This window comes from Ambystoma mexicanum, chromosome 14 (genome assembly GCF_040938575.1).
Source record: "Ambystoma mexicanum isolate Mex_15411 chromosome 14, UKY_AmexF1_1, whole genome shotgun sequence".
Taxonomy (NCBI): domain Eukaryota; kingdom Metazoa; phylum Chordata; class Amphibia; order Caudata; family Ambystomatidae; genus Ambystoma; species Ambystoma mexicanum.
In genome coordinates this window covers 118,964,370-118,989,024 of record NC_090940.1, presented here as the reverse complement: position 1 = coordinate 118,989,024, position 24,655 = coordinate 118,964,370, and the positions used below count along the sequence as shown (strand labels likewise).

General features: G+C 45.2%; 1 protein-coding gene across 2 annotated transcripts in view; it reads right to left on the bottom strand.

The window, feature by feature from the left end:
• Positions 1-24,655, bottom strand: part of FUT8 (fucosyltransferase 8) — an 857,288-nt gene that overhangs the window by 166,088 nt on the left and 666,545 nt on the right. For both annotated transcript variants that reach the window (XM_069638672.1, XM_069638673.1), the window contains one exon: positions 136-373. In XM_069638672.1, coding sequence (XP_069494773.1) covers positions 136-373 — 238 coding nt within the window. The remainder of the gene's footprint in view (positions 1-135; positions 374-24,655) is intronic.

The window sequence follows — 24,655 nt, the reverse complement described above, 5'->3', positions numbered from 1 at the left end:
AACACATTAGGTCTGGACATGTATAACCCCAGAAGAACTCAACTAGATGATGGTTATGGAGAGCAGTACCAACAGTAGCATGAAAGACTAAGCAGTAATGCATGACCTGGGTACACAAAGCTTTTGATGTCTTACCCGACCAGTGGCCCGTAGAGGTTCCAGATCTGTCCGTACAGGTCTCGCTTACAGGCTTAAAGACCGTCTCCCAGCCATCGGTGGCATACCGCCAGCTCAGGGACTCCAGGATGAGCGTCCGTTGGGTGCCGTACGCAATCATGAAGCAGTAAACGACATGATGCAGCTGGCACCCATACCCGCAGCCCTTGTTGATGTTACACACAAGCTTCTTGGCTTTGCTGCAATCCTTGGGGTTCTGGGTGAAAAATTAATAGTGATTTAGTAACTTTTAAGAACTTTTTGTTTAATGTGTGAAGGTACGAATACAATACTGCTTCATTAAAAAATGTTATCTGGTTAAAAAAACACAAACTTGGCACAATTGCCCATGATATAGACAACCTTATATAGTGGTTAGAGCAGGAGTATAATTTTCATCAGGGCACACCACACTCAACCAATGGCACTGTCAGGGAGAGTGTAAAGGTCAGTGGAAGGGGCTATGCCATGTGTTTCACACTCTTGCACATGCCAACTTTATCTCCCCAAAATGGGCCCCCAATCAAATTGCCCACCACTTTACCACTTCCCGTCACTGCACAGTTTTCCGTCAGTCTGCCTCCTTTACCTTTTACAACCCCGCCCCCCCTCCTCCCCACCCCTCTCCCTCACAGGGGCCCTTTGCCGGACAATGACCTGTCGGGAATACAGGAGGAACCAGGAAGTGGCAGCCGTCAGGGGTTTCAGGTACGGGTGAGGTAACGATGCGGAGGTGCAGACCGCAGACCAGGAGCATGCAAGGAGACCGTGGTAGCCCCCTGCAAAACACGGGGATAGGGGTACGAAAAGGGGGGCAGGGGAGAGAATGGAGGTTGCGGGTTTTGGTGGAGGGCCTGAACAGAAATTATGTTTTCCTGCTGCGCCGAAGCTGGGCCCGGGAAACATGGGCATTGGCGAAAACGGCCTGAGTGAAAACACATCATAGATCCCTTTCCAAACATTTCCACAACCGGAAGAGGAAGTGGGACGGAAAGAGTGCTTTCTCGATACGATTGATAAAGGCGAGAACACATATTAGGCAGACGTGCCAGGATGTTGAACCTACGATTTCCAAATTGTGGGGCAAGAAAAAGGGAATGAGGCACAAGCAGGTACACTTTGCAAAATGCACACTCAATTAAAATAGGTAGCTATCAAACCTAGAACAATTCCATCTCTAATGTCATCATTGTGCCTCCAGATTAAAAGCACTCACACAACTGGACTTGCTTCTTATACATGATGTGTGTGGCGTAGAGTCACTGGTGCTGCGGACCCTGGATATCAGAAATTGACATGGATGTGTTGGTCACACTAACAATAACAAATGCCGAATGGGTACAATACTAGATTTGTCAACTTTTTAGCGGAATTCAAAATCGCTGTAAGATGCACGGTCTGATTAGACCATACTTTGTTCTTCCCATAACATTCTTCCCATAAACGTCCACCTTGTGAACAGCATGTCAGGGACAACCCGCATAGAGCAAGGGAATTAACCCTGGTTCACCCTATAAGGCAGAGATATACTGGGGGTCATTAGGAGTAAGCCGGGCTGGGAAAAATGCTGGGAAAACGGCTGCTACTCCTGGCTCCAGAATTATTCCTGGACCAGCATGCTCCGAGTCAGCCGTTAGGGGCAGTGATCTACCGGCAGGCCGAACCTGCCGGGAGTACCGGCAGAGTAATCACTGAAGCACTGGCACCGTTAATAACGGTGCCGGTTCTTCAGTAGTTCCCATTACATGGAGTCCTATCGGACTGCATGGAAAGGAAACTTACCACCATTGCCGGCACCCGTAATATCCCTGTAACACCGGGATATCGGGTGCTGGTAACGGCAAAGCGAGTCTACTGGTAACACGTGGGTTACCAGCTGACTCGTAATGAGGCCCATAGTCTCAACAATCTGCTCCAACCAAAGCTATGGAAAACAGCTTGTCGGACACGTTGGATTGGCAAGAGAGCTGCCTTGTTGATTCCCCTGGGAAGCAGCTGCGGCTGATGCAGTGGTTGGCGAAATTAACATAGATACTTTATTCAACAGGCTGCTCTTTTAGCGTCATCAGTATACACAGTCTAGTGTTAGCTGGGTCTGATAGTACTCTTTACAGACAGCAGGGTGGGGTCAGAACTAGGTCAAAAGCATAAGATAAATGGGTTTCAACCTCTAAATGCCAGAAGGTATTTTTTGAAGTTTTCACTTATTTTTGGTATCTAGCCTTTAAAGCACTTTATTAGAGATCATCCTATAAAAAAAATGCAATACTTCTTCAATGTAATATACACAAGGTAGAGGGGTCAAAAACGTGTCTCCCCTTATTTTAAGTATTTTGGTGTATGTCTTTCATGAAGTCTACCCTTTTTATTTCAAATACAAAACATGTTGTTCCTTACTAATGACTGACTGATGTTTTGATGAATTTTCTAATCAAAACCTATTTCCATCTACTTAACTTATTTCTACACATTATTCTTAGGTAGGCTGTCCTCCATTGTTTTAACTGCCTTAAACGTTGAAGCAGGAAGTGACATCAGTGACATACAGGAAGCAGATACGGTTCAAGACTAAAAGTGCAACGTAAAAGTTTTACATGTGCATTTTCTGCACACAACTAGGTTTATATGCCTCGTAATCCTGCTCCCGATCCAATAGTTCATATCATCTCTTATGCCGGAGATTGTCGAAGGCATAAGACACGTGGGCCAAGCCAAAATGAAAGAAAAAGGTTTTCAAAATGCTAACAATATGTTTGCAACAGTGAGGTCCATGATAATAGTAGCAACGTGTTTACAGTGCTTACTACCCCAGCCACTACTGCTTCGTAGCGCATTAACCTTTTGGGTATAAATGTCTCTTCGGTCTTGCACAAAGTAAAACCCGTGACCTGCAGATTGAACACAGATCTCCGCAGGGAGCACCTCTCCAGTTGATCGATGTGACTGGCACTGCAGTAAGGATTTACTGAGGATGTAAAAATCTGTTAACATTTCTCCCATGGCCCCAGTCTGGGAAGCAACAAGCAGCGAAAACCAACATAATCCTCTTTTCTAGAGACAAGCTCACAACTCGCCATGCGTTCACTCAAACGCTGCAAGGCTCCTTACCGTTGTGAATAACGCCAAACTCGAAGACTGTTGCCACATGCAGTAATGGATATATACCAGACTGGAGTCCTATGGTTTTACCTCTGTCTCCATTTTGGAGTCCCATTTAACTCCATTGGCGACATGCAGTATTATGGGCATGCTGGAATGCTTCATGGGTCGTACCACCAATCTTACCACGCACGGTAATTAGCTCCAGTCAAATGCAGGTAATTTTTGGGGGGATTTCTGTAACGAAACCCATAATTAGGCAGAGCAGCAAAACAAGTGGCATTTCCAAGTACTGCTTTTTTTTTTTCCAATACCGCAAAACTCATATCGAAGACCTTGGACCAGAATAAGAAAAACATTTGTGTCTGCTTGATGTCAGCTCAGCGAGTACAATGAAGTGAATGAACGACTCCAGAGCGGGTTAAATTATTACTGGACTTGAAGCGCTCACAAGAAAAACCTCTTGAAAAAGAACATGGCTGACACACAAGAGAACAAACGGACCTTACATCATTGGAGTATCAGTTAAACGTAGGGAAGAAGAGACCTTCTCACCAATCAAGCCATCAAATTAATTTACTATCAGCTAGTTTGTTGGGTTAACAAAAAAATTAATGATTGGCTAGTTAACCTAAAAATAAATTGTTGATAGTAATTTCATTTGATGGCTTGATTGTGAGAAAGTACTTAATGTAAGTCACAGGGGGGCTTGTGATGCACAGACATGTTCGCGAAGCATACGATAAGCAAAGAATGAGAAAGCTGCACACCCAAGCATTGCAAGAGAGAACTGATATAATGTCACCCTCAATGTAAATTGCTCCTACAGCTGTTGCTAGTTCACAATAACCAAGATCAAGCAGACATTCAAATTCCACTAAAACCTTCATGATTTCTGAGCCCTAAGGATGTGTATATACTAAAAAGGTGCTCCCTTTTGCCAAAAGAATGTAATACCAAATCTTCAAATTGGGAGGCATTCCGGAAGTCCCATATAATAATAATTAATAATAATAATTAGGCTTTTATATAGCGCTACAAACCCTCAGGTATCTGAGCGCTGCTTATTATTACCCACGGTGTGTGGTGCTCATTTATCGACCTCGGAAGGATGAAAGGCTGAGTTTGGCCCCGCCGGGATTCGAACAGGCTCTGCACGGGTGTCAAAGCGGGCGCTCTACTCGCTGTGCCACTTGACCGGCTTAACAGTTTGCAAAACAATATTTCGGCATATAGCACCCTGGGTGTGGGTACTCTGAGGGGAGGAATTGGGCCAGAACAAGACGGAGCGCCATTCCATGTAGGCACAGGTCTGTCTGCAAGTCAGGAATGCTGCTGAATACCACGCAGAGGAAATCCACATTGTGGCACACAGCAGAGAAGCGGACGTGACCTTGGGAAGGCGAGAAGAAGGTAATGGGGGTTTAACACAGAGAAGGGAACTGCGCACCGAAGGAGTATGTACAGCGACAACAGTGTGCACACCGAGCCAATCCAGCAGAACCAATGAAGAAACAACAACAAAGGCAACCGGTAAGGCCGGGGAAAGTAAAAGGGGTACCGGGTTGCCGGTGTACCGTCATACCATTACTTAGAGGCGAACTGAAAGGAAAGTAACGAGAACCAAGGGAAGCCCATGGCTATCCAAGAATGCAATATAAATACATGTGAAGATGGACAGTGTAAAACACTATACTGCTTCATGCCAAACAAATCTCCTTGCCAATGTGAGCGGGCTAGTAGATTTTAGGAGCCCTGCATAGGTACATTTAAAACCAATGTGGCGTATCATATGCCTCTGTTCCGGGATATGCAACCTGTGGCTCTCAAGATATTTTGGACTACGAATTGATCCCTCACAATTTACTGTTAAGCTACGACTGATTGGAGGTGAGGTCCAAAACATTTGGAAAGTTAAAGGACCCAGACCTCTGCCTTAGCCCATTTTGTACATGAAATACAAAGTGTGAGGGAGGAAAGCCTGCGAGAGAGAGTACAGGTCTACTTAGTGACTGCAAGCGCACTCTACGTTCTCCTTTCCTGTCACTGCTTGCTCTTGCACTTTTACTGGCCGAAATGAGGAGCACGTTCCCCATGCAATGCCACAAACCATGCTTTGCCCATACCTCCAACATCTGAACCCACTGCAAGACCCTGTAATAACCTCTTGCCACAGCATTTGCACTTGCCGCTAGTCATGCACAAGTGATAATTCATTCTTGGTGATTAAGAAGTGGTGGGCTAGGTGCCTGTGAAAAACTGCTGCCCATGTCACTGCGAAGGACCTAGAAGCCTGGCCAGCAGCTTGTTAAGTGAACATTTTTACCCAAATACATTGGTTTTTTTGTTCTTTTTGCATTTTGGTTCATTATAAACCTTTTTGAATGTTATTTACTATAAGCCATTCTTCTATTTGTATTCCTCTCAATTCCTCATCTAAAAAACAATTCCAGATAGAAATTCCCTTTAAATTATTCTATCAAACACAATGTTCAAGAAGTTTACTGTTGCTAAAACCAGCGATATCTTTTCCCCACTTAATAAAAGAAGCCACCAATCATCAGTGCTTAGATTATCAAGGAAAGTCTTAAAGTGCCTAGTTCTTAAGCACGTTGTGCTGTGCAAAATAGCAAAATATGGCGCACATTTTCTCTTTTTTTACAATAGCTGCATTGCACATTTCTCTGCCTCGTATGGAGTCTGACAGACAGGACTTCTTTAGTTGGGAAAAGATTCAAACGAATCGTCATGAACTGAGATCTGTAAAAACTGTTGGGGAATTTAATCAAGTAATTTGGAATGGTACTAAACGCCCTGGATTCGTGTGTCAGGTGATAGAATAGCTTATATCTGTTCGCCTACTCTGCTGTTGATATCCAGTCCAATTTCCAAAGATTAAGTTTCGCCCCTTTTGGGTTTTCTTTCAAATTGTCATCTGACGCGCACACTTTGCAATGCCCATTTCCCAAAACCACTGTTGTGACTCCTTTCCATTTCTTTTTTTATTAAGTCAAAGATCGATGACGGTGCTTCCAAAACACATTTCCTGTATAAAGCGAACACATCCCATTCAACCATTACTTTTAACGAGATCAACCCCAACTCTCGTCTGATCACTTGGATCGGGGTGGTTCTAGGCAGTCCCAACACCCTCTTCCAGAAAATACCTTCAACAATAAGTCACAGAGAATGTGGAATAAAAGAAGGATTCAGAAACATGGATCAAAACAGCTGCAACCTTTAGCTTGTAAATCTCCACCACCGGTAAAATAGAGATGGCAGAATTATTTTATTAAGCACCCTTGCCTGATTTGCCAACATTTTCGCCTTCTTTTTAATAACTATTCAGTATTGACCTCTATCTTGCTCATGTTAATACACACTTGCAAGGAGAACTGCAACCTTACTCTTTTTTTTAATGGGATCTTTCTAGAACTCTGCTCTTCGTTTTCTCAGTGTTTAGCAGCTCATTTTCATCGACATATTCTTCTAGCTTTTTTGACTGGCGCTGAACCCCAATCCCCATTTGGTCCAACATCCTCAGCATAAAGCAGCCAGCTAAATGGGCTGCCTCCAAATCTTGGGGCGGGGGGAGCACTTCGCCTGTGTTAATTTCTCACCCAAATCTGAAATTCATAGGTTAAAAAGTGCTGGGGCTAGGGGGCAACCTAGTTTGAGCCCTCTGAAAGTGCTCATCTCCTCCAATAACAAGCCTGCAGCATTCAATCTGACCCTCAAACTTGTACCTGTGTGCAGAGTCTTCAGATGCTCCAAAAGGTTGGAAAGGAAATTCCACTTAACAAGTTTGGCGCATAGCCGAGACCTGTTGATTGTAATTGGTTATTTATAACGTGCTTAATACCCAGAGGTTTCCAAGCACGGACCCGGGACCGAACCTGTGTTGCACCGGGTCGTCTTGCTTCCAAGGCGAGCAAGTTGACCCTGAGCTATCCTGCCGGACATGTTACCGAAGGCCTGCACCAGGTCTACAAAGACTACGTAAGTCCTTGACTTACCTCCCAGGGCTCTACCCTTTAACAGAGATATCAAGGTAATATATTGGGGCTGGTTCCTAAGCCCCGTACAAATGCCGTTTAGAAGATGTCAAGGTGGATTTGCCTTGCTGACCATTCATTGAAGCTTGAGAATAGAAGTAACCCAAGATTTTCCAAATGACATCTAAAAGGGCAATAGTTTTTACGGTCGTCCCTATTGCCCCTTCAAAATATCGGTACTATAATTGCTATCCTCCAAAACCCGGGGACATGTAGAAAATGGGTCCAAGCTTCTGGTTCTTGCTTTACATTGCATTGGTTAATCCGTCTGGCCCCGGGCTTGCTTTTGTTATTAGTGCCAATATGTCTTCTGTGCTATGGGGGGCATCCCATTGAACCAACACCCTTTTATCAACTTCTATTAGCCGTTTACTTTTAGCAGAATGTAGAGTTCTAAAATGATCTACCCAAGTTGACTCCGAGCCACTATTTGTTTTCAAAATGCTACCTTCCTGAAGCTCTTCTCACCACTTGAAAAACAGTGGAGGTCACGCCTCACTACGTTTATTCATTCCCCATCTAAAAACTACAAAACAGACTTTTTACACAATCAAATTTCCTATACCATGACTCTGCAACCTGCAGTTCTCCAGTCTCCAGATGTTTTGGACTATGGCGTCCATGATCCCTCACTATTTATTATGCTTGTGAGGGCTGATGGGAGTTGTAGCACAAAACATCTTGAGAGACAAAGGTTGCAAACCCCTGTCCTATACATTCAGGATACGCACCAAGAAGCACTGGTATTGCTGATGGTAATATTAGCAAGTTCCAGAGTTTTAGAATTACGAGTTTCAGGGTTTTACAATTACCCGAAAAATGGAGCAGCTTTGTCTAGAACATGAACCTCATATCCGAGTTGATACTGTCGCCATTAGGGACTATCCCTTACAACCTTACCATTCCATTCAATCTGTTTGGACAAGTTATCCCCATCAGATGATACACAAATGTTGCCATTCTGATCTATGTGCCAAAACAGCTAGACAATGGAATGTCTAGGTTGCCCTTATTTAAGAGGCAATCCTGTTGTTGCCATTCTAATTTCTCACTGATACCTTATAAAGCTGTGAAGTGTTTTTCTATGCAATTAACCCTTTACTTAACAGGTTAAATCATTATTGATCTGAAATATGATTTTTTTTATGTATGAAACCTACAGATTTAAGTCCACAGTTCAATATATACATCTGGCAAGCTGGGCTGTTTTTAATTCACCAAAGCCTTCATTGATTTCATTCATAATATTCCTGGGACATAAGTAGTTATAACTGTTTAGAAAGGGACAATTCGGCTTGCCAAAGAGTGCAAATGCAAAGCAACATTTTTCAGCTTGCTTTTGGTAAGTTAGTGGCATTGAATTTTAACACAATGGGCCTCATTACGGCTTCGACGGTAGCCATGCCGCTATTGGCTGCATGGCTGCCTCCAAAACTGGATCCGGGTTCCCTGAATGGGGAATTACCGAGCCATTCCGAGTTTGGAGGGCCCGGTAATTCCTCCCTCAGGGAACCCGGGCTCGGACCTTCCCCATTCCCATTCGAGCCCCCATAGGGCTCAAAGGGAATGGGTGCAGGGAGCTAACAATGGGCCGATTACGACCGGCCCGTTCTTAGCTCCATGGTTCCCCTCGCGCGACCCGGTAAGGACGCCTGGTTTTACCAGGCGTCCTTACCGGGTCCCGCGAGGGGATCTCGTAATCAGGCGGAATGGGTTTAACGGGTCCGCATCCATTGACGGAACCCGTTAATCCATTCCGCCAAGATTGTAATGAGGCCCAATATCTCTTCTCTTCTTGTGGTAGGGATTTTATCCAGGGAATTTGCTGCTCAACGCTCAACTTGCAGAACACGTGAATCAACGAGCAGTCTAAAAAAACGGTGCCCTCAGCTTATTTTAAGAGATGCTTTCCAATTTCCCGGGCCAAACTAAATAAAAATAATGCCACAATCATCTTTCTAAAATGCATCCTGTGAAAGTACAATGAGAACGCATTAAAAAGATGTGGGAAGTAGGTTAATCAGAGTTTAATTGATTCCACCTAAAAGCATAGGATATTGATGGAAAACACCTTTGCTAAATTTTCAGAATTCTGCATGAACATTTTAGGAATATCGACACTAGAATTCACAGAAATTCAACAGAAAGTTATAAGATATGAATCAATGTAAAGACAATTTAAAAAGCAATGTTGCAGACAGTCAAAGCTATATTTTGCAAATGATTTTTGAAGTTAATATGTTTCATTAAAAAACTTAAAAAGGGAACAATAAACCGTAGGATTAGAAACTCTCCCACAGTTACTGTCGTCAGATTGTCCTTCTCAATATCCTGCAAGGGAGAGGGATATCTTTCATGTGAAACAGTATATTTTCCTTCTTTCTATGTGAAGTAGGCGGGCAGATTTGCAATTGTTGCCAAAAATAAAAAATCTAATTTTAAATGCAGATTGTATTTTGTAATGAAATAGTAACTTTACAAAAAAATAAAAAAGGCAAACAATTCCCATAGAGAGACACACATGGCCACAGATTATTTTGAATGGGGTTAGTTGAGTGAATAGCAGGCTTGTGTGTACGGCATGCACCCGGTATTAATGAAGATGTACAGTATATATTTTATCAACAAATTTATTATCAAATTGTTTTCATTTTAAAATCTAGGGTATCCGCTGCTTAATAGAGAAAAAAAACTGTCTTCTGATTTAAGCTCTCGTGGTTGCCTTCTGATTTTAGTTCTCATGGTATGTTAAGTTCAATTTGAAAAGCTAGTTTCTGGAAAGTTCCATCTTGCAAGGTCCGTAAAAGGAGGCTGTGAATCACATTGGCACATGAGGTAAGGCATGATAAAAATGTTAGCAGTTTGAAAGAGATGCCATTTATTTATTTAGTGCTGATTTCTTTTGTCTCTTATCACAGCAAGCAGATTCAGGGTGTGGTGTTAGCAATGTGAAGGGAAGCTAGTCCAGACGAGGTATGTGTTTCAATCACTCCCCCTGGCTCTTTAACACTTACCTTGCTCAGCTGGCACTCCTCATTTCCTCCTTCTCCCCCAACTTCCAGTGTTACACAAATGACACACAACTCTTTCTCAAACTTCCTGCAGACACTCTTGCATCTTCCATCATCCCGGACTGCCTATCTGCCATCCAGTCCTGGTGTACTTTAAATGCCAGCAAAACAGAGATCCTTCTAATTGGGTCCCCTCCTCCCTATTTCTTTCTTCCTCTCGCTCTGGCCATCCTCTATCGGCTCTCCCTTTACTCCTTCATCTGAAGCCAGAAACCTTGGAGTCCTCTTCCACTCCCCTCTTTCCTTCCTCCCTCACATTCAGGACATTGGCAAGAAGCACAACTTTCAACTCTTCATTGTCAAAGGAAAACTCCCTTTTCTCACTTTATCCCAGAAGCTCAATTTAACCAGAGCTCTTGGTTCTTTCTAGGCTAAACTACTGGAATAGCCTTCCTTTGAATCTGCCTTCTTCCTCTCTGCGAGCCCTCCAGCTAATCCAGAATAGGGTAGCAAGACTTATCCTTGGCCTCAAACCCAGGGACCGCATATCCCTCCTGCCCTAGAATCTATCCACTGACTCCCAGGGGCTGCAAGGATCAAGTTCAAATCTCTCTGCATCATGCACAAGGCTGTCTGAGGCCAGGGACCACACTATCTGCAACTTGCTCTTACTAAATACTCTCCCCCTAGACCTCATATGTTCTTCTGGTACCAACTCTCTGGGCCTCATTACAATAGCGGCGGTCCGGAAATGAGGGTGCTGGTAAGCCTACTGACACCCTTGTTTCCGGACCGCCACACTCCGAGTCTGCCTGCCAGAGACTATCCGCTCGACAGGTCTGACCCAGCCGGGCGCAGAGGCCACGGTAGACAGAGCTGTCATGGAAACACTGGCTCTGTTAGCAACGGTGATGGTGTTTCTGTGAACCCATTCCCATGGAGTTGGACTCCACGAGAATGGGGATTAACATTTAAGGGCACCTAGCTTCCCGATCCACCAGGACTTTTAATGTCCCGCTGGCACTGGGAAGGTAGGTTCTGGTAAAATGTTAGGAGTCCGGCGGCAACCCGTGGGTAGCACCGGCAGGGTTACCGCCGGACTCGTAATGAGGCCCTCTGTCTCTCAAGCATTTCGCTAAACAGAGGGCAGGAGGCCGATCTCTTTCCTCAGCTGGCGCCCACCTATGGAACAGCCTCCCCCTTCCTCTTGAGCCAGACCTCCAAATTCCTGAAGCTCCTCAAGACTTTCATTTTCACCACCCTGCCCGCCTTCTTCCCTCCCCAGCTAATATCACGGTCGCTGTGATTGGTGACCAGGGCCCTTATGTGTCCTTCGGGGTCCTGGCTTTTCACACCCAATTGCCTTCAGCCTCTGCCTACACACAGCACTTGCCTTGGCACTTAACGGCCTTTGCTACTTTAGGCCTGCACTTGCCCATTTATTTATTTGTCTTTTTTTCAGATGATAGTTCCCTACCACTTTATACTATGGGCACTTACACCTGCTGCTCACTCACGAGCTTGGCCAATCAAGCACTTACCCTCTTCTCCCTCATCCCTCTCTCTGCACGTGCACGCTCTAAATGCTCACAAGGCCCAGTAGGTTTGTCTTTATCTTCCAGTGTATTCATTGTTTTCAATCCCATGTGGCTCTGTGGGCACTTTGAAACGCAATTTATGTGTTGTATAAGCGCCTAATAAATGCCCAATAAATAGATAACTATAGATGGGGCACACAGAGGAAGAGAGCGTGTAACAGACTAAGCAGAATACCCATCCTAAAAGCAATGCAAAAGGGATTAAACTTTTGGTGAGAAAGAGCAAATAGTAGCTGCTAGGTGTGGGCATCATGCAGTGAGAAGGAACTACCACTGGGTTACAAAAAACGCATGCCACAAATCTAAAATTCACATGATATTTATAATATAACTTTTTGCTCATACATATGAACCATCATGCATTAAAGGGGGTTTCCTAAAGCACAGTTACACGAATGCCCAAACACACTGAGTTAATCTTACATAAGCAGGCTTCAGAATGTGCACTCCCCACTGGCGAGTGATAATTGATTGTCGGAGCATAAGAAATGATGTGCTGTGTGCATGTGGAGAAATGAGGTTTTTACCTAGGACATATGTATATTTGCGTGTTACCAGTTGGCCTGGCAGTCAAAGGATGATCCTGGCAGCTGTTGGTGTCAAGGCAACCAGGCACTTGTAAACTACAAGCCGGAGCTCAATAGCTTAGAGCAATTACAATCCCTGTTGTGCGTTAGGGTGAGGTTCAGCAAACATAATAACTGGTTCCATCTCTATCATGTCAGGGATATTCTTAGTGTCAAGTCTCGGTGTTCACATGCAAATATGCACCACCTGGAGTCAAACTTTCAGCTTTCTTTGATTTCCGCTGCATGTTTTCCTGTTACATGTTTGTCCAGTCATCATCATGTCTTTTGCGTTTATGTGCGGCCCTGTGCACATGGGCTGTTGGGCGCGTTACAAATAAAATGAAGAAACATCTGGATGTAGTGTACAAGAGTTTACATGATGATATTGAAAAACGATGTGTGCTGTTTTGTGCATATACTTGGCACGTTGCCGAACTATTGTTGCTTACAGGTACTAAGAACATTTTGAACCATAAATGACACTGCAAGCTATTATAATGGAAAATTCACAACTATGATGTTTTTGTTTTGTAAAGAATGACTTCCTTTTGTAGCTTTGGAATGTCGGCTGGTGTTCAGTGTAGCCACTTAATGATAGCTGGATGCATGCCCCCACCATAATGTATCAACCCAAATGTTTCAGGATTTGCCGAATGTACAATTTTTAGGCTTTCACTTGATTATAACCAATGCATTTTTCATCTTGCACTCTGCACTTTGGAATTAGCCAAATGCGTAGCAACACCCCCACCACGCCCCTGCATGCATCTGCTTTCACATAAAACTCGAATGACACTTTGCACAACACTTAAGAATGTAGCTACCTTTCATGACAACAAATTAGAACTGTAGCTACACACATAGCTGACTATCCTCTTACACACACCCTCCAGCTTATTTCCCTAGTGTACCTCTCATCACCCACAAACGTACCAATTATCCATGGTTGGCTGGTAGGGACACGGCCAAGCCCTAGTGTCCTTTTATGGCCGTTATGCACACACGCATACTAGCACCGGCTAACTTTCCCATTCTTCAGTCCCTCCAAGGGCAGTCAACCTACAGTACTTTGGAACCATACCCATGGTGAAAGGCGCTATACAAATGACTTAATGAAATGATAATAATGAAAGGAAACGGAACCGGAGAACCAATTGGTAAAGTGAAAAAAGAATAAAATAACTACTGAAGCAAACTTGTTAAGGAAAGAAGGCAACTCCAAAATTATCAGGGGAGCAACAAAAGGTGATGGGGGAAATTCTGAAAACCCAGAAGAGCAAATGGCTAAATGGGTGCAGTGAAAAAGCACCAACGGTGCACATAGCAAAGGGATGGAACTCAATACTTCTCTCTTATCGCAAAATGAATACGTAGTTTATGCACCAACTATAGCAACGTATACAAATGAATCAAAACAGAGGTTGCGGCACTCGTGGGACCGAATCCGTAGCACACACTGCAGTGTGTTGCCACTCGCACACATGCTGTACATGATGATGCCTGCCACTCACATGCCTGGCTTGAGCACATGCCAGGCTCACCGCCCAGCAAGAGGCATAGAGAAGGTGCAGGTGCTGGGGAGATTTCGCTTATACTTGCATCTATTCTGGCGTTTCGTCGCATAACGCCTTAACTACCAGGCTATTTTGCAAGTCTATGCAAAAAGGACGAGCATACTCGCCCTTGGCACTTTAATTATGGAAAAGAAAGGGAGACAATGTGAGAACTTTCAGCTTGTTTTCAGTGGCGACAAGAATTTCCAGAATCCCTTTCAATTCATATACATTGTATTTGATGAACCTGGAAACCTAGTCAGACCACATTATGTACCGAATTCTTTATAAGTGACAATTGACGGTGTTGTTCCATACATCAAAGTACAACAAAAATATTAAAAATTAAAATTACAATAGTTGTGTGGTAGGGAACCAGGGAGCTAGGGACCGGGGAAACCTAGAAACCATGGGAGGAGCTTCCCAAAGGCGATATCCAGTGGATTTCCCAGAGGCCCTTTACATTCCTAGAAGTATTGTGCAATCACTGGATAAGAACAAGCGACGTTCAGCCTACCAACTATTTGGAGAGGAGTGTAATTCATGGAGTCCCTTTGAGAGTTTACCCAGATCCCTGTTCCCCAAGACGCAGTCAGGTGGGAGGAGGAAAACCCCTTAATCCCATGTCCAGCATGGAAATGGAACCAGAAGCCCTGCTGCCAGGAGACCAAAACCACCAACACTTCCCTGGCACCAAAGCAGTAACTCCTCATTACTAAGACAGAAAAGCACACTGGAAAACCACTTTCTCCCCATCCAGCAGTAGGGCTTGTGTCTACAAAATTTCATGACCCTGGAACCCCACTGAGGGGGTGGGGAGGGGGAAAATCAAGATTCTGCAGAGTAACCCCTTTTAACTGACAAGTGAACAGCAAACCAAGAAGAGACTGAAAAAAGGCTGCTCACCAAACTCCCAGAGCAAATGGCATGAATGATATATGGCCTCTAATGTTTTTCAAGCCCTCCTCCTGTAGTTCAGAACTACAAAGTCTCACTAACAATCACAACACTGTAGGAAACACCTGACCACCCCAGCCAATCAGAGAGTAGAGCCGTGGCCCGCGCAGTACAGAAGAGGATCTGCTTCATCAGTCTGGGGAGACAGGAAACAGGAGTGGAGACATGAGCTTTGAGACGAAAGCCAGAGAGAAAACCAGAAGAGCTAAAAAGACTCGGGGGGGGGGGGGGGGGGGGAAATCGGGCCCCAGGCATTCCATCGATTCGTTTTTTCAGCCAAAAATCAGCGGCAAAAAACTCAAAATAAAACCTGTCAATTAATCAACGTCGTACTACCTACAGAGTAACAGAACAAAGAGAGATTGACTCCGCTGCAAAATCAGACAGTGGGAGACAGAGACCTGTTCCAGAGAGAAGTGTAAAAGCCTGCTCAGGGCTACATCCCAGATACTGGGGGAGACCACACACAAAGGGGGAGAGATAATCAAGAGCCTCTGGGTAGGAGGGGGGTCTAGCCATAATATCGGTGGAGACCAGATACGGAGACCACACGTCAGACACATTGGCTGAGGCCAAGAACCTGAAAAAGGCTGAATGCTTTAGCCTAAGAGGCTGATCCAACGATTGTGGGCTCAAATGATGCAGCCTGACAATTACTCTAGGTAAGGGGGATAAATACTTGCCCGTAGGAGAATGCCACAGATAATACCGTAGAGCAATGGGGAGGAAATACTTGCTGGTACGAGAAGACAAGGGAGATGGATGCTGCCTACCTGGAATTGTGCAGACAAGAAGCTAGCTGAGCGCTATATCCCTGGAACTGCGCATACAAGAATTAACCAAAATGATATATCCCTGAAACTATGCAGACGAGATGCAATCTGGGTGCTACATACGAGAGACTGGGGGATATGCCCTAAAGACTAGGTAATCCTAGAAGGATTAGGTGACCCTAGATAAGTCTGCAGTCGTTGCCAATCCCTGATCATTTTTAGGAGGTTTGCCATCGTTGGGCAAATTATCCTGGTGATAGCAACAGAGAGGGAAGCCCGGGTCTTGGAGTTGAGTGTTCATAACACTCCAGAGGTATCCCCTCATGACACTTTGGTGTAGCCGTTCCCTTGCTAGGCACTGCAGGATCCCACCTACCCTAGTTTGATTCTTCCTCACACTTAGTCGATATTGTGAATGATGCCATGGGCCACACTTGTTTGGAATTGTGAACATTGGCCAGACTCGCATCTAGATGGGATTGTGGATTGTGGCAGGTGCCACACCTGGATTGAGCTGTGGATGGCGGCATGTGCCACGTCTAGATAGAAATGTGAATGTTAGCTATGCCAATTACCCAATCCACTAACAATTCCACCCCTCTGCAAACACCTCTCAAACACTAACCAAACACAGTCACAAGCCTATAAACACAACAGTCTGCACAAACTTCACTACATTGCAACAACAAAATAAACCACACATAGACTCGCACAACAGTAGACGACGGCTATCGACCGGAAAACACCCCAAGTCCAGCCAACGGAGCTAACCGGGTTGAGACTACCAACATCACATCACTGCTCTCTTGCACTTTTCCAGCTCATTCACACTAACTCTGCCCCCCTTCCCTTTTTTTCAGAGCAGCCAGAGCGCCAGGGGACCACTCCGGTGGTGATAGTGCATGGTACAAATGTCCTTTAACATTAACATTCTGTGCTCTTCAAGTCCTTGGCTACAAGTTACTTCTTCCAAATAACTTGAAGTTGTGTGTAACAATGGGGAAGACTTGATGGTCTACTGAGCACATGACACAGCCAATCTACCCCATCACCCCTAACGCACAAATCAGGGGCCGTTGATGAGTCAAAGATCAAACACAGTGCATCCCTATACCCTACAACACCGAATGGATTGACCACAAAAGTAATGGGGTTTAGCTAAAATATAGTAGCCAAAAGAAGATGCTCTCTAAGATGATCGCCCATCTCGTTGGAATTCTTCCCTCTTTTTCACTGGCGACCCCATTCCGTGGTGATCTAATTCATTCACTTCTGAAACCATGTAAGAATGCCTCTGTTGCCATGGCCGCCCGGTCATTATTCGAGAACGCCCAGTAAGTTTCCCAGCTTCCAAATCTTGGATCAAGAAATCATGAGATTGAAATATTGATTGACACGAAAATTAACTCTGCCAATAAGAATTTTGGGGACCTGCTTGTCTGCAGTATAATTCCTAGAACCATGACCCACAGTGGCACCAAAATAACAAGCAAAGATGCGTGGCCGAGATACGGGGTGGTGGCAATGGTAGACGGCACAGGCGAGGAGACAAACATTGTAAAATGGATGAGATACAGGGTAGTGGCAAGGGTAGGAGCTATAGGCAAGGATAATAATATTACTGCATGGCTGAGCTACAGGGTGGTGTCAAGTGTAGAAGTTACAGGCAAGGATGAAAACATTGCATTGGGGCTGAGATACAGAGTGGTGGCACAGACAGAAAGCACAGGCGAGGATGGAAACATTACTGCGAGGCAGAGATACAGGATGGTGGCAAGGGTAGAAGGCACAGGCGAGCATATGAACAATGCTCCGTGGCTGTGATACAGGGTGGTTGCAAGGGTAGGTGATATTGTCCAAGATAAGAACATTTCTGTGGGGCGGAGATACAGGGTGGTGGTAAGGGTAGGTAATATAGTCGAGGAAAAGAACATTGCTGCGTAGCTGAGATACAGGATGGTGGCAAGGGTAGAAGGCTCAGGAGAGGATAAGAACATTGCTCCGTGGCTGAAATACGGGGTGGTGGCAAGGCACAGGAGAGGATAAGAACATTGCTGCGTGGCTGTGATAAAGGATGGTGGCAAGGGTAGAAGGCATAGGAGAGGATAAGAACATTGCTGCGTGGCTGAAATACGGGGTGGCGGCAAGGCACAGGAGAGGATAAGAATATTGCTGCGTGGCTGAGATACAGGGTGGTGGCAAGGGTAGAAGGCACAGGAGAGGATAAGAACGTTGCTCTGTGGCTGAAATACAGGTTGGTGGCAAGGGTAAAAGGCACAGGCGAGCATATGAACAATGCTCCGTGGCTGTGTTACAGGGTGGTGGCAAGGGTAGGTGATATAGTCGAAGATAAGAACATTGCTGCGGGGCTGAGATACAGGGTGGTGGTAAGGGTAGGTAATATAGTCGAGGAAAAGAACATTGCTGCATAGCTGAGATACAGGATGGTGGCAAGGGTAGAAGGCTCAGGAGAGGATAAGAACACGGCTGCGTAGCTGAAATACGGGGTGGTGGCAAGGCACAGGAGAGGATAAGAACATTGCTGCGTAGGGGTGTCACAGTATTAGTTTTATGACGGTACGATAACCTTCTTGCCAAATGACGGTATATCATGGTTATCGCAGTATAGCAGGTGAAGTTAACTAATCTTAACAAATATTTTCCAAATGGTCATAAATTGTCAAATTCATCATCACAAACAAAACCAGGCACACAGGGCCAGAATTGGGCTTTTCAACATACTTTCCACTGAAATGCCCCCCCCCCCTTGCTTCCACCAAACACACGTGTGGAGAGGAGGGGGGCCGGGGAGAGGGAGCCCTGCTGCGACTGGCAAAGCAAACTGAATAGCTTTTCTTAAGTGGTCATTTAGGCTTTTAGCTCCCCCACTGGCTACTGGTGAAGATGAACATGTTGCCATCTTGATAATCTGCATGCCACAGATCAATGGAGGCTGATGGTAGTATACGCTTGTGCGCATACACACACACACTCTCTTTACGTTACAGCCTTTAGTTTACTTGCAGGCCAAAAGGTGTTCAGCAATCACGGACATGTTACACTTTGGTATGGCAGCAGGGAATACCCGCAGAGATGAGTGAATTTCGCAGTGTGACTTATTATATGTAAATTCAATGATGGAACCAGGGAAATCCCCCATTGTCATATGTTTAGCAAACCTTATCCATTATAAATATATAAACCCCAAAGCAGCCATTCCCAAAGTAAACCCTTTTCCTTCTTGGAACTGTATTTATTCTTCCTATTGCTAACATATTAATTTTATGTCAGGCACGTGTGGTTTATGGAATGGCATTAAAAACTGCTCCAACTGTAACTTCTTGACAGACGGCACATCCAACAGTGCAAGACCAAGACTGCGCAGCACTTGCTTACTGCAGCCTTTCCAAATCAGATTGAAAAGCACACTTAACGGTATAAACGGTATACCGGTATAAACAATGTGACGGTTATTATTGTTCAATTCAGTGGTTCACGGTATCTTTAACGGTATACCGTTATACCGTTACATCCCTGTGGCTGAGAAACAGGATGGTGGCAAGGGTAGAAGGCACAGGAGAGGATAAGAACATTGCTGCGTGGCTGAGATACGGGGTGGTGGCAAGGGTAGAAGGCACAGGCGAGATATTAATATTTAGCAATTACCTACTTATAATCATAGAAGGTGGTGTATTTTTGGGGAGGTTGAATAACTTTACATTAAGCAAGATGCCCTCCTTTAACTACTTACAGACAGTAATAATTGAAGCAGGTGAATTGTTAGGATGTTTATGAACTTTAAAAAGTATAAAAGCGGACAAAAATAAAAATGTTGTCGGAAGCGGCTGTGTGAGAAGCAGTTCCCAGTGCGGCTTGACTTTGTGTCTGGTCTAGGTTCCTTCCTCTAATCTTGTAGGAGGAAGTTGTCAGAGGATTCATCGGTTTTCAGAGCTGCCAGGGAACAGGAGTAGCTCAGGAGTAGGAAGTGCCAGACAAATGTGGCGATTGCGGTCTATGAGTTTTGTGGGGAGAAACTGTATAGCTGAGCCGCTCAACCTGCTGCCTGCTGCTGTCCCAGAGCATAGAGTAGCGGGCAGTGTAAGTGTCTCTTTTATTCCTGGTAAGCGGTGTCAGTGTGTGTGTTTTTTTTTCTCTCGTTCTTGGGTGGCAAGATCGGACCACCGTGGGTAGTAGCGACGGCCCCATACCTGTTAATCTGTTAATAACCTGTTCAGGCAAGTTACTAGTGCAGGCCATAGAATTGCGGTCACCAGTCTTTTGGGCATTGCAAACGCCATATGATAAGAGCACCTTTTCTAAGTAAGGATATTGTTGCCATCTGGGAGTGTGACCATTTGTGGCCACAGCCCAACCTTCTCGTGGCTTACATTCACTGGGAGTGTGACATACGCGCCACAGCCCCGGGCCCTGAGTGCTACTACACATTGTTTAAGCCTTTTTGGGCGCACCAAAACGGAATACACTTACTGAGAAGCAATTGTCCGGGAGACTGTGGGAAGGATCTTCATTTGATCCCGGTCATTCTGGAATGTGGTATTATAGACGGACAGAGAGTAATGCAATCATAGAACTCTCATTAGACCGTTATTTACCTTAGACTCGTGGCAACACTCAAAGAAAGGTGAGCAGAATCTGTTGGAGTCTTAAGAGCGCTCAGAAAGAGAGGTTAAGGGTAATATTAAGTCCATATTTCTAGCGAGTGCACCGTAAAGACCATCACACAAGGAACCTCAAAGAAGAGTGAAGAGCAAGAGTTCAAATGGCAAGGTAAATTGCAGGACTTTTGCATAAATGAAACTAAGGAGCAACCCATTGCAGGAGGATAGGAGAACCCCTGAATGGGATGCGCCTAGAATGGAAGGAATCACCAATGAAAGTGCAAGTGGGCAAATGAAGGGGGCAGAGTTGTTCCCTAGGTTGGGCATACAAAACATTCAAGCCAAAGTTCATGCTGAGGCACTCCCGCTAACATCAATAAGGCATAAGGAGCCACAGGAAGAAGGAAACACAACAGTAGAGATATGGAAAAGAGGCCTCGAATTCACTGTAAGAACAGCAAAAGTTCAAAGGAATATAAATGACCATTTTGGGAAGAGAAGAAGCAAAAGTGCAAATGAGGAGGAGTTGCAGTGCTTCCGTCAGAATGTACCGATTTGTTGGAGGGGGAAGGAATGCTGGACAATCAGCAGGGGGGATCTGACTGTTCGAGTTTGCAACCAGGACAAAAATGCCCCTCGGAAAGCCAAATAAATGGAAACACCCTGACCTCCTTGAATTATGTTCTTAATTCTCTAGTTTCAGTGTTCGAATTACGGAGGGGAGAGGTCCAGTCTCAAACAGGTTCTCTGTTTGACAAATTAATTGGCCTCATAGGACGCGCAGTGGTGGGGTGTAGCAATGCAGTAAATACCATTTCTACGCATAATCTGCAGGAGTTGAATGAGATCACAAAACAAGGTCTAGACCGATCGGCTATCCAACAATCAACGTTAGCACGGGAAAAAGAAGAAGCTCAGGATCGGACAGTAAAGCAGGATTTATTGCGACAGCTCCATATTTTCAATCAATGATGGTCGGAGGAGAACAGGATTGGGCTTGTAGAAGAGCCCAATTCTCAGATGGATGATACTCCACTCTCAGAATCAGTTCTAGAAGAATTTAGACGTTTGGCAAATGTTGGTGAAGGAATTCAGGATGAAGAGGAGTTGGCAAATCCAGTGGAGACTATTCCATCAAATCAAGGAAAGGAAATAAGAAATGGAGAAAAAGAAGCACAGAGTCAGAAATATCACCATGGGGGGCAGAAGAGATAGAAAAAGAGAAGCAAGGAGACAAAGAAGATTGAAAGAAACTGCAGCCCAAAAAAAGGGAAAAAAAATTCAAAGAACCAGAAAAAGACCAGATACAAAACCTCTGAAACAAATTTGTTCCTGAAAGAAATTGTCAACGCCAGTTCAATGGCAATGGGGGACGAACTGGAGGTGATGCAGCCAGCCCCTCCTGTAAATAACTCAGGAAAGGAAGCTATGAATAAGGAAGGGAAAGGGCAGGGAGAAAATTGCAAAAAGAGTCAGAGGGTCAAGGTTCCTTCTCCAAAAAATAAAAATAAAAATCCAACATTGCTATCGACAGGCTCCCAAATGGAAGGGATGGCAAGCCTCAGAGAGGCAAGAATGAGAACATCTAATGGCCTAGAGCCCATTTGTATCGGAGAATTATTTGGTGCTATGGGCTAAGGTAATGGCTCTGCAAAGGCAAGAGAGGTCTAAGCAAAAGCCAGGAGCGGCCTTATCACTTTCCAGGGGCGACAGTTCCAGCGAAATGAAAGCTAATCAGAAGATCGCCGCAATATATTTGAAAGGCGCATAGAGAAAGGAAAACATTTTAGCCAATGGAGAAGAAACCAGATTGGGTGAAGGGAAATGTAGAATGATCAGCTTCATCAGCAATGGTTTAGGGAAGACCATTAAAGTAGACAACTTGGTGGAGGCAAATATATGCATGGAGGAACCCCAGGATGAATTGGACAATCGAACCGAAAAGGGAGCGAAAGAGTTGACGTCTTTTGCCATGCCAATCATTTGGCTTTCTCTCATCACAAACAAAAACAAGCCAAAATCTTTGATTAGGGGAGTGATTTTGTCTATGATGAAGAAAATACCAAGTCTCTACCTACTGAATACTCAGGATATCGAGTTTGTGAGTTTTCCCGACCATGAGCACCCGTATGTAGTTGAGGTTGGGTTGTCTTCATGAGAGGCCCGTGCGGCCATAAAAGGAGCCTCAGCAGACCTAAGAAAACTTTATTTATTAGTTTAAAGCAACCAGCCAGAGGGATCATTAACAGCTTCTGGAGGGGGCCAGAAATGGTCCCGAAAACGGGGGAGCAAAAAGGACAAGGGCATCCCAGCTTGTAGGCCTTGCAATGAAGTTGAAGTCTCTAAGAGCACGCAAAAAGAAGATACATTATCTATGCTTCTGAGTATTTTAACAGAAGTTGTGCAGAAATCAGGGCTAGGCCAAAAACATCTTTAAAAGTGAGGGATTGAATATCTTCTGTTGGGGAGGGAGATGTGATCATGTTGCAAAAAACCTGGTTGGTGAATCAAATTGCAGTGGAGGGGTACCATGTAGTGGGACAAGAGGCCTCTCAGAAATCCATGGGACAACCTAGTGGAGGCCTTCTCTTGGCATTCAAATACTCTCTAAATTTAAAAATATTACCCTAGTATTATGTCAGGGTCTGCAAATTTGCAAAGCATCCCTGAGATAAAGTGGGGCCCTGGACGTGATATTTTATAACATCTATTGGAATCCCGCATGTTCGGAGCTAAGGGTTTTCTTGAATGAGGTAGCAACATCATTGGGGAAAATGAGAATATTATATACAGGTGCAGAAATAATATTGGGAGGGGACTTGAACTCCCAATGCGTTCAATTGACAAGAGACCAAACAAAGCGATCTGGGTGTAGAATAAGGAACAAGTTACTTACCTGTAACTGTTGTTCTCCAGCATGGGTCTGGCATGGATTCACATGCTCATGAATATTCCCCGTTGTCAGGCTGGGAATCCTCGGTAAAGAAAAAACCAGTATCAGTTTCGTTTCTGATCTGTCTTTCGTAGTAATAACCAATCACTGGTCTCTGCGTCATACTGACCACAGCCAATGACTGCCCTCTACCTAAGCACCGCCTCTGGCAGCCATCTTCAGATTTGGAAGCACGTGAAGTGGCAGTATGACCAAGTGAAGAGCCGCAGAGGGGTAGGCGGGAGGGTTCGCATGTGAATCCATGCCAGACCCATGCTGGAGAACAACAGTTACAGGTAAGTAACTTGTTCCTTCTCCAGCATGGGGTCTGGCATGGATTCACATGCTCATGAATAAAGAATACATAGCAGTACACACATGCACAACCACGGGAGGTGGCAAAGGCTCAACATTAAGCATTACATCAAACCCAACATTAAGCACCTTACCTCCTCACCAGGCTCACCTCAAGCGAACAGGTTGCGCAGCACTGCTTGGCCGACCCTGGACTCCTCCCTGGAATCCCGATCGACGCAGTAGAATTTCGTGAAGGTGTGCGTCGACCTCCACGTAGCAGCCCTGCATATGTCCAGCAGGGGCACACCAGAAAGGAACGTCGTGGTGGCTGCGATCGCTCTGGTGGAATGGGCTCTCGGACGGCCAGGCAGCGGTCGGTTTGCCAACCGATGACAGTACATGATACAGCCGGAGAGCCATCTGGAAATGGAAGCCTTCGAGAGAGCCTTCCCCTGATTGACAGGTCCAAAATTCACAAAGAGTTGTGACGTCTTCCGAAAACACTTTGTGCGGTCCACGTAGAACTTCAGCGCTCTAGCCACATCCAGCGAGTGCAAAGTCCTCTCAGCCGGCGACGAAGGCGACGGGAAGAACACAAGCAACACGAAGGGTTTGTTGAGATGGAAGTCCGACGGTACCTTGGGCATGAAGGAGGGGTGCGTCCTGAGCACTACCCTTGTGTCGTGAAAAGTCAAGTACGGGACCTTGCAGGAAAGGGCCTGGATCTCTCCCACCCGTCGTGCGGAGGTGATGGCCACAAGAAACGCTGTTTTCCACGACAGAAACTTCAACGGGGCCGAGTGCAGAGGCTCGAACGGAGGTCCCATGAGCTTGGTCAGCACCACGTTGAGCTCCCACGCCGGGGCCGGAGCCTTCACCGGCGGGAACGATCTGAACAGTCCCTTCATGAACTCTTTCACAGACGATGAGACCACAAGGACGTCCGGCCCGTGGTTCTGGTGTATTGGGAGATCGCAGCAAGATGAATCTTGATGGACGCGTGTGCCAGTCCAGCTTTGGCCAGCGTCAGCAGGTA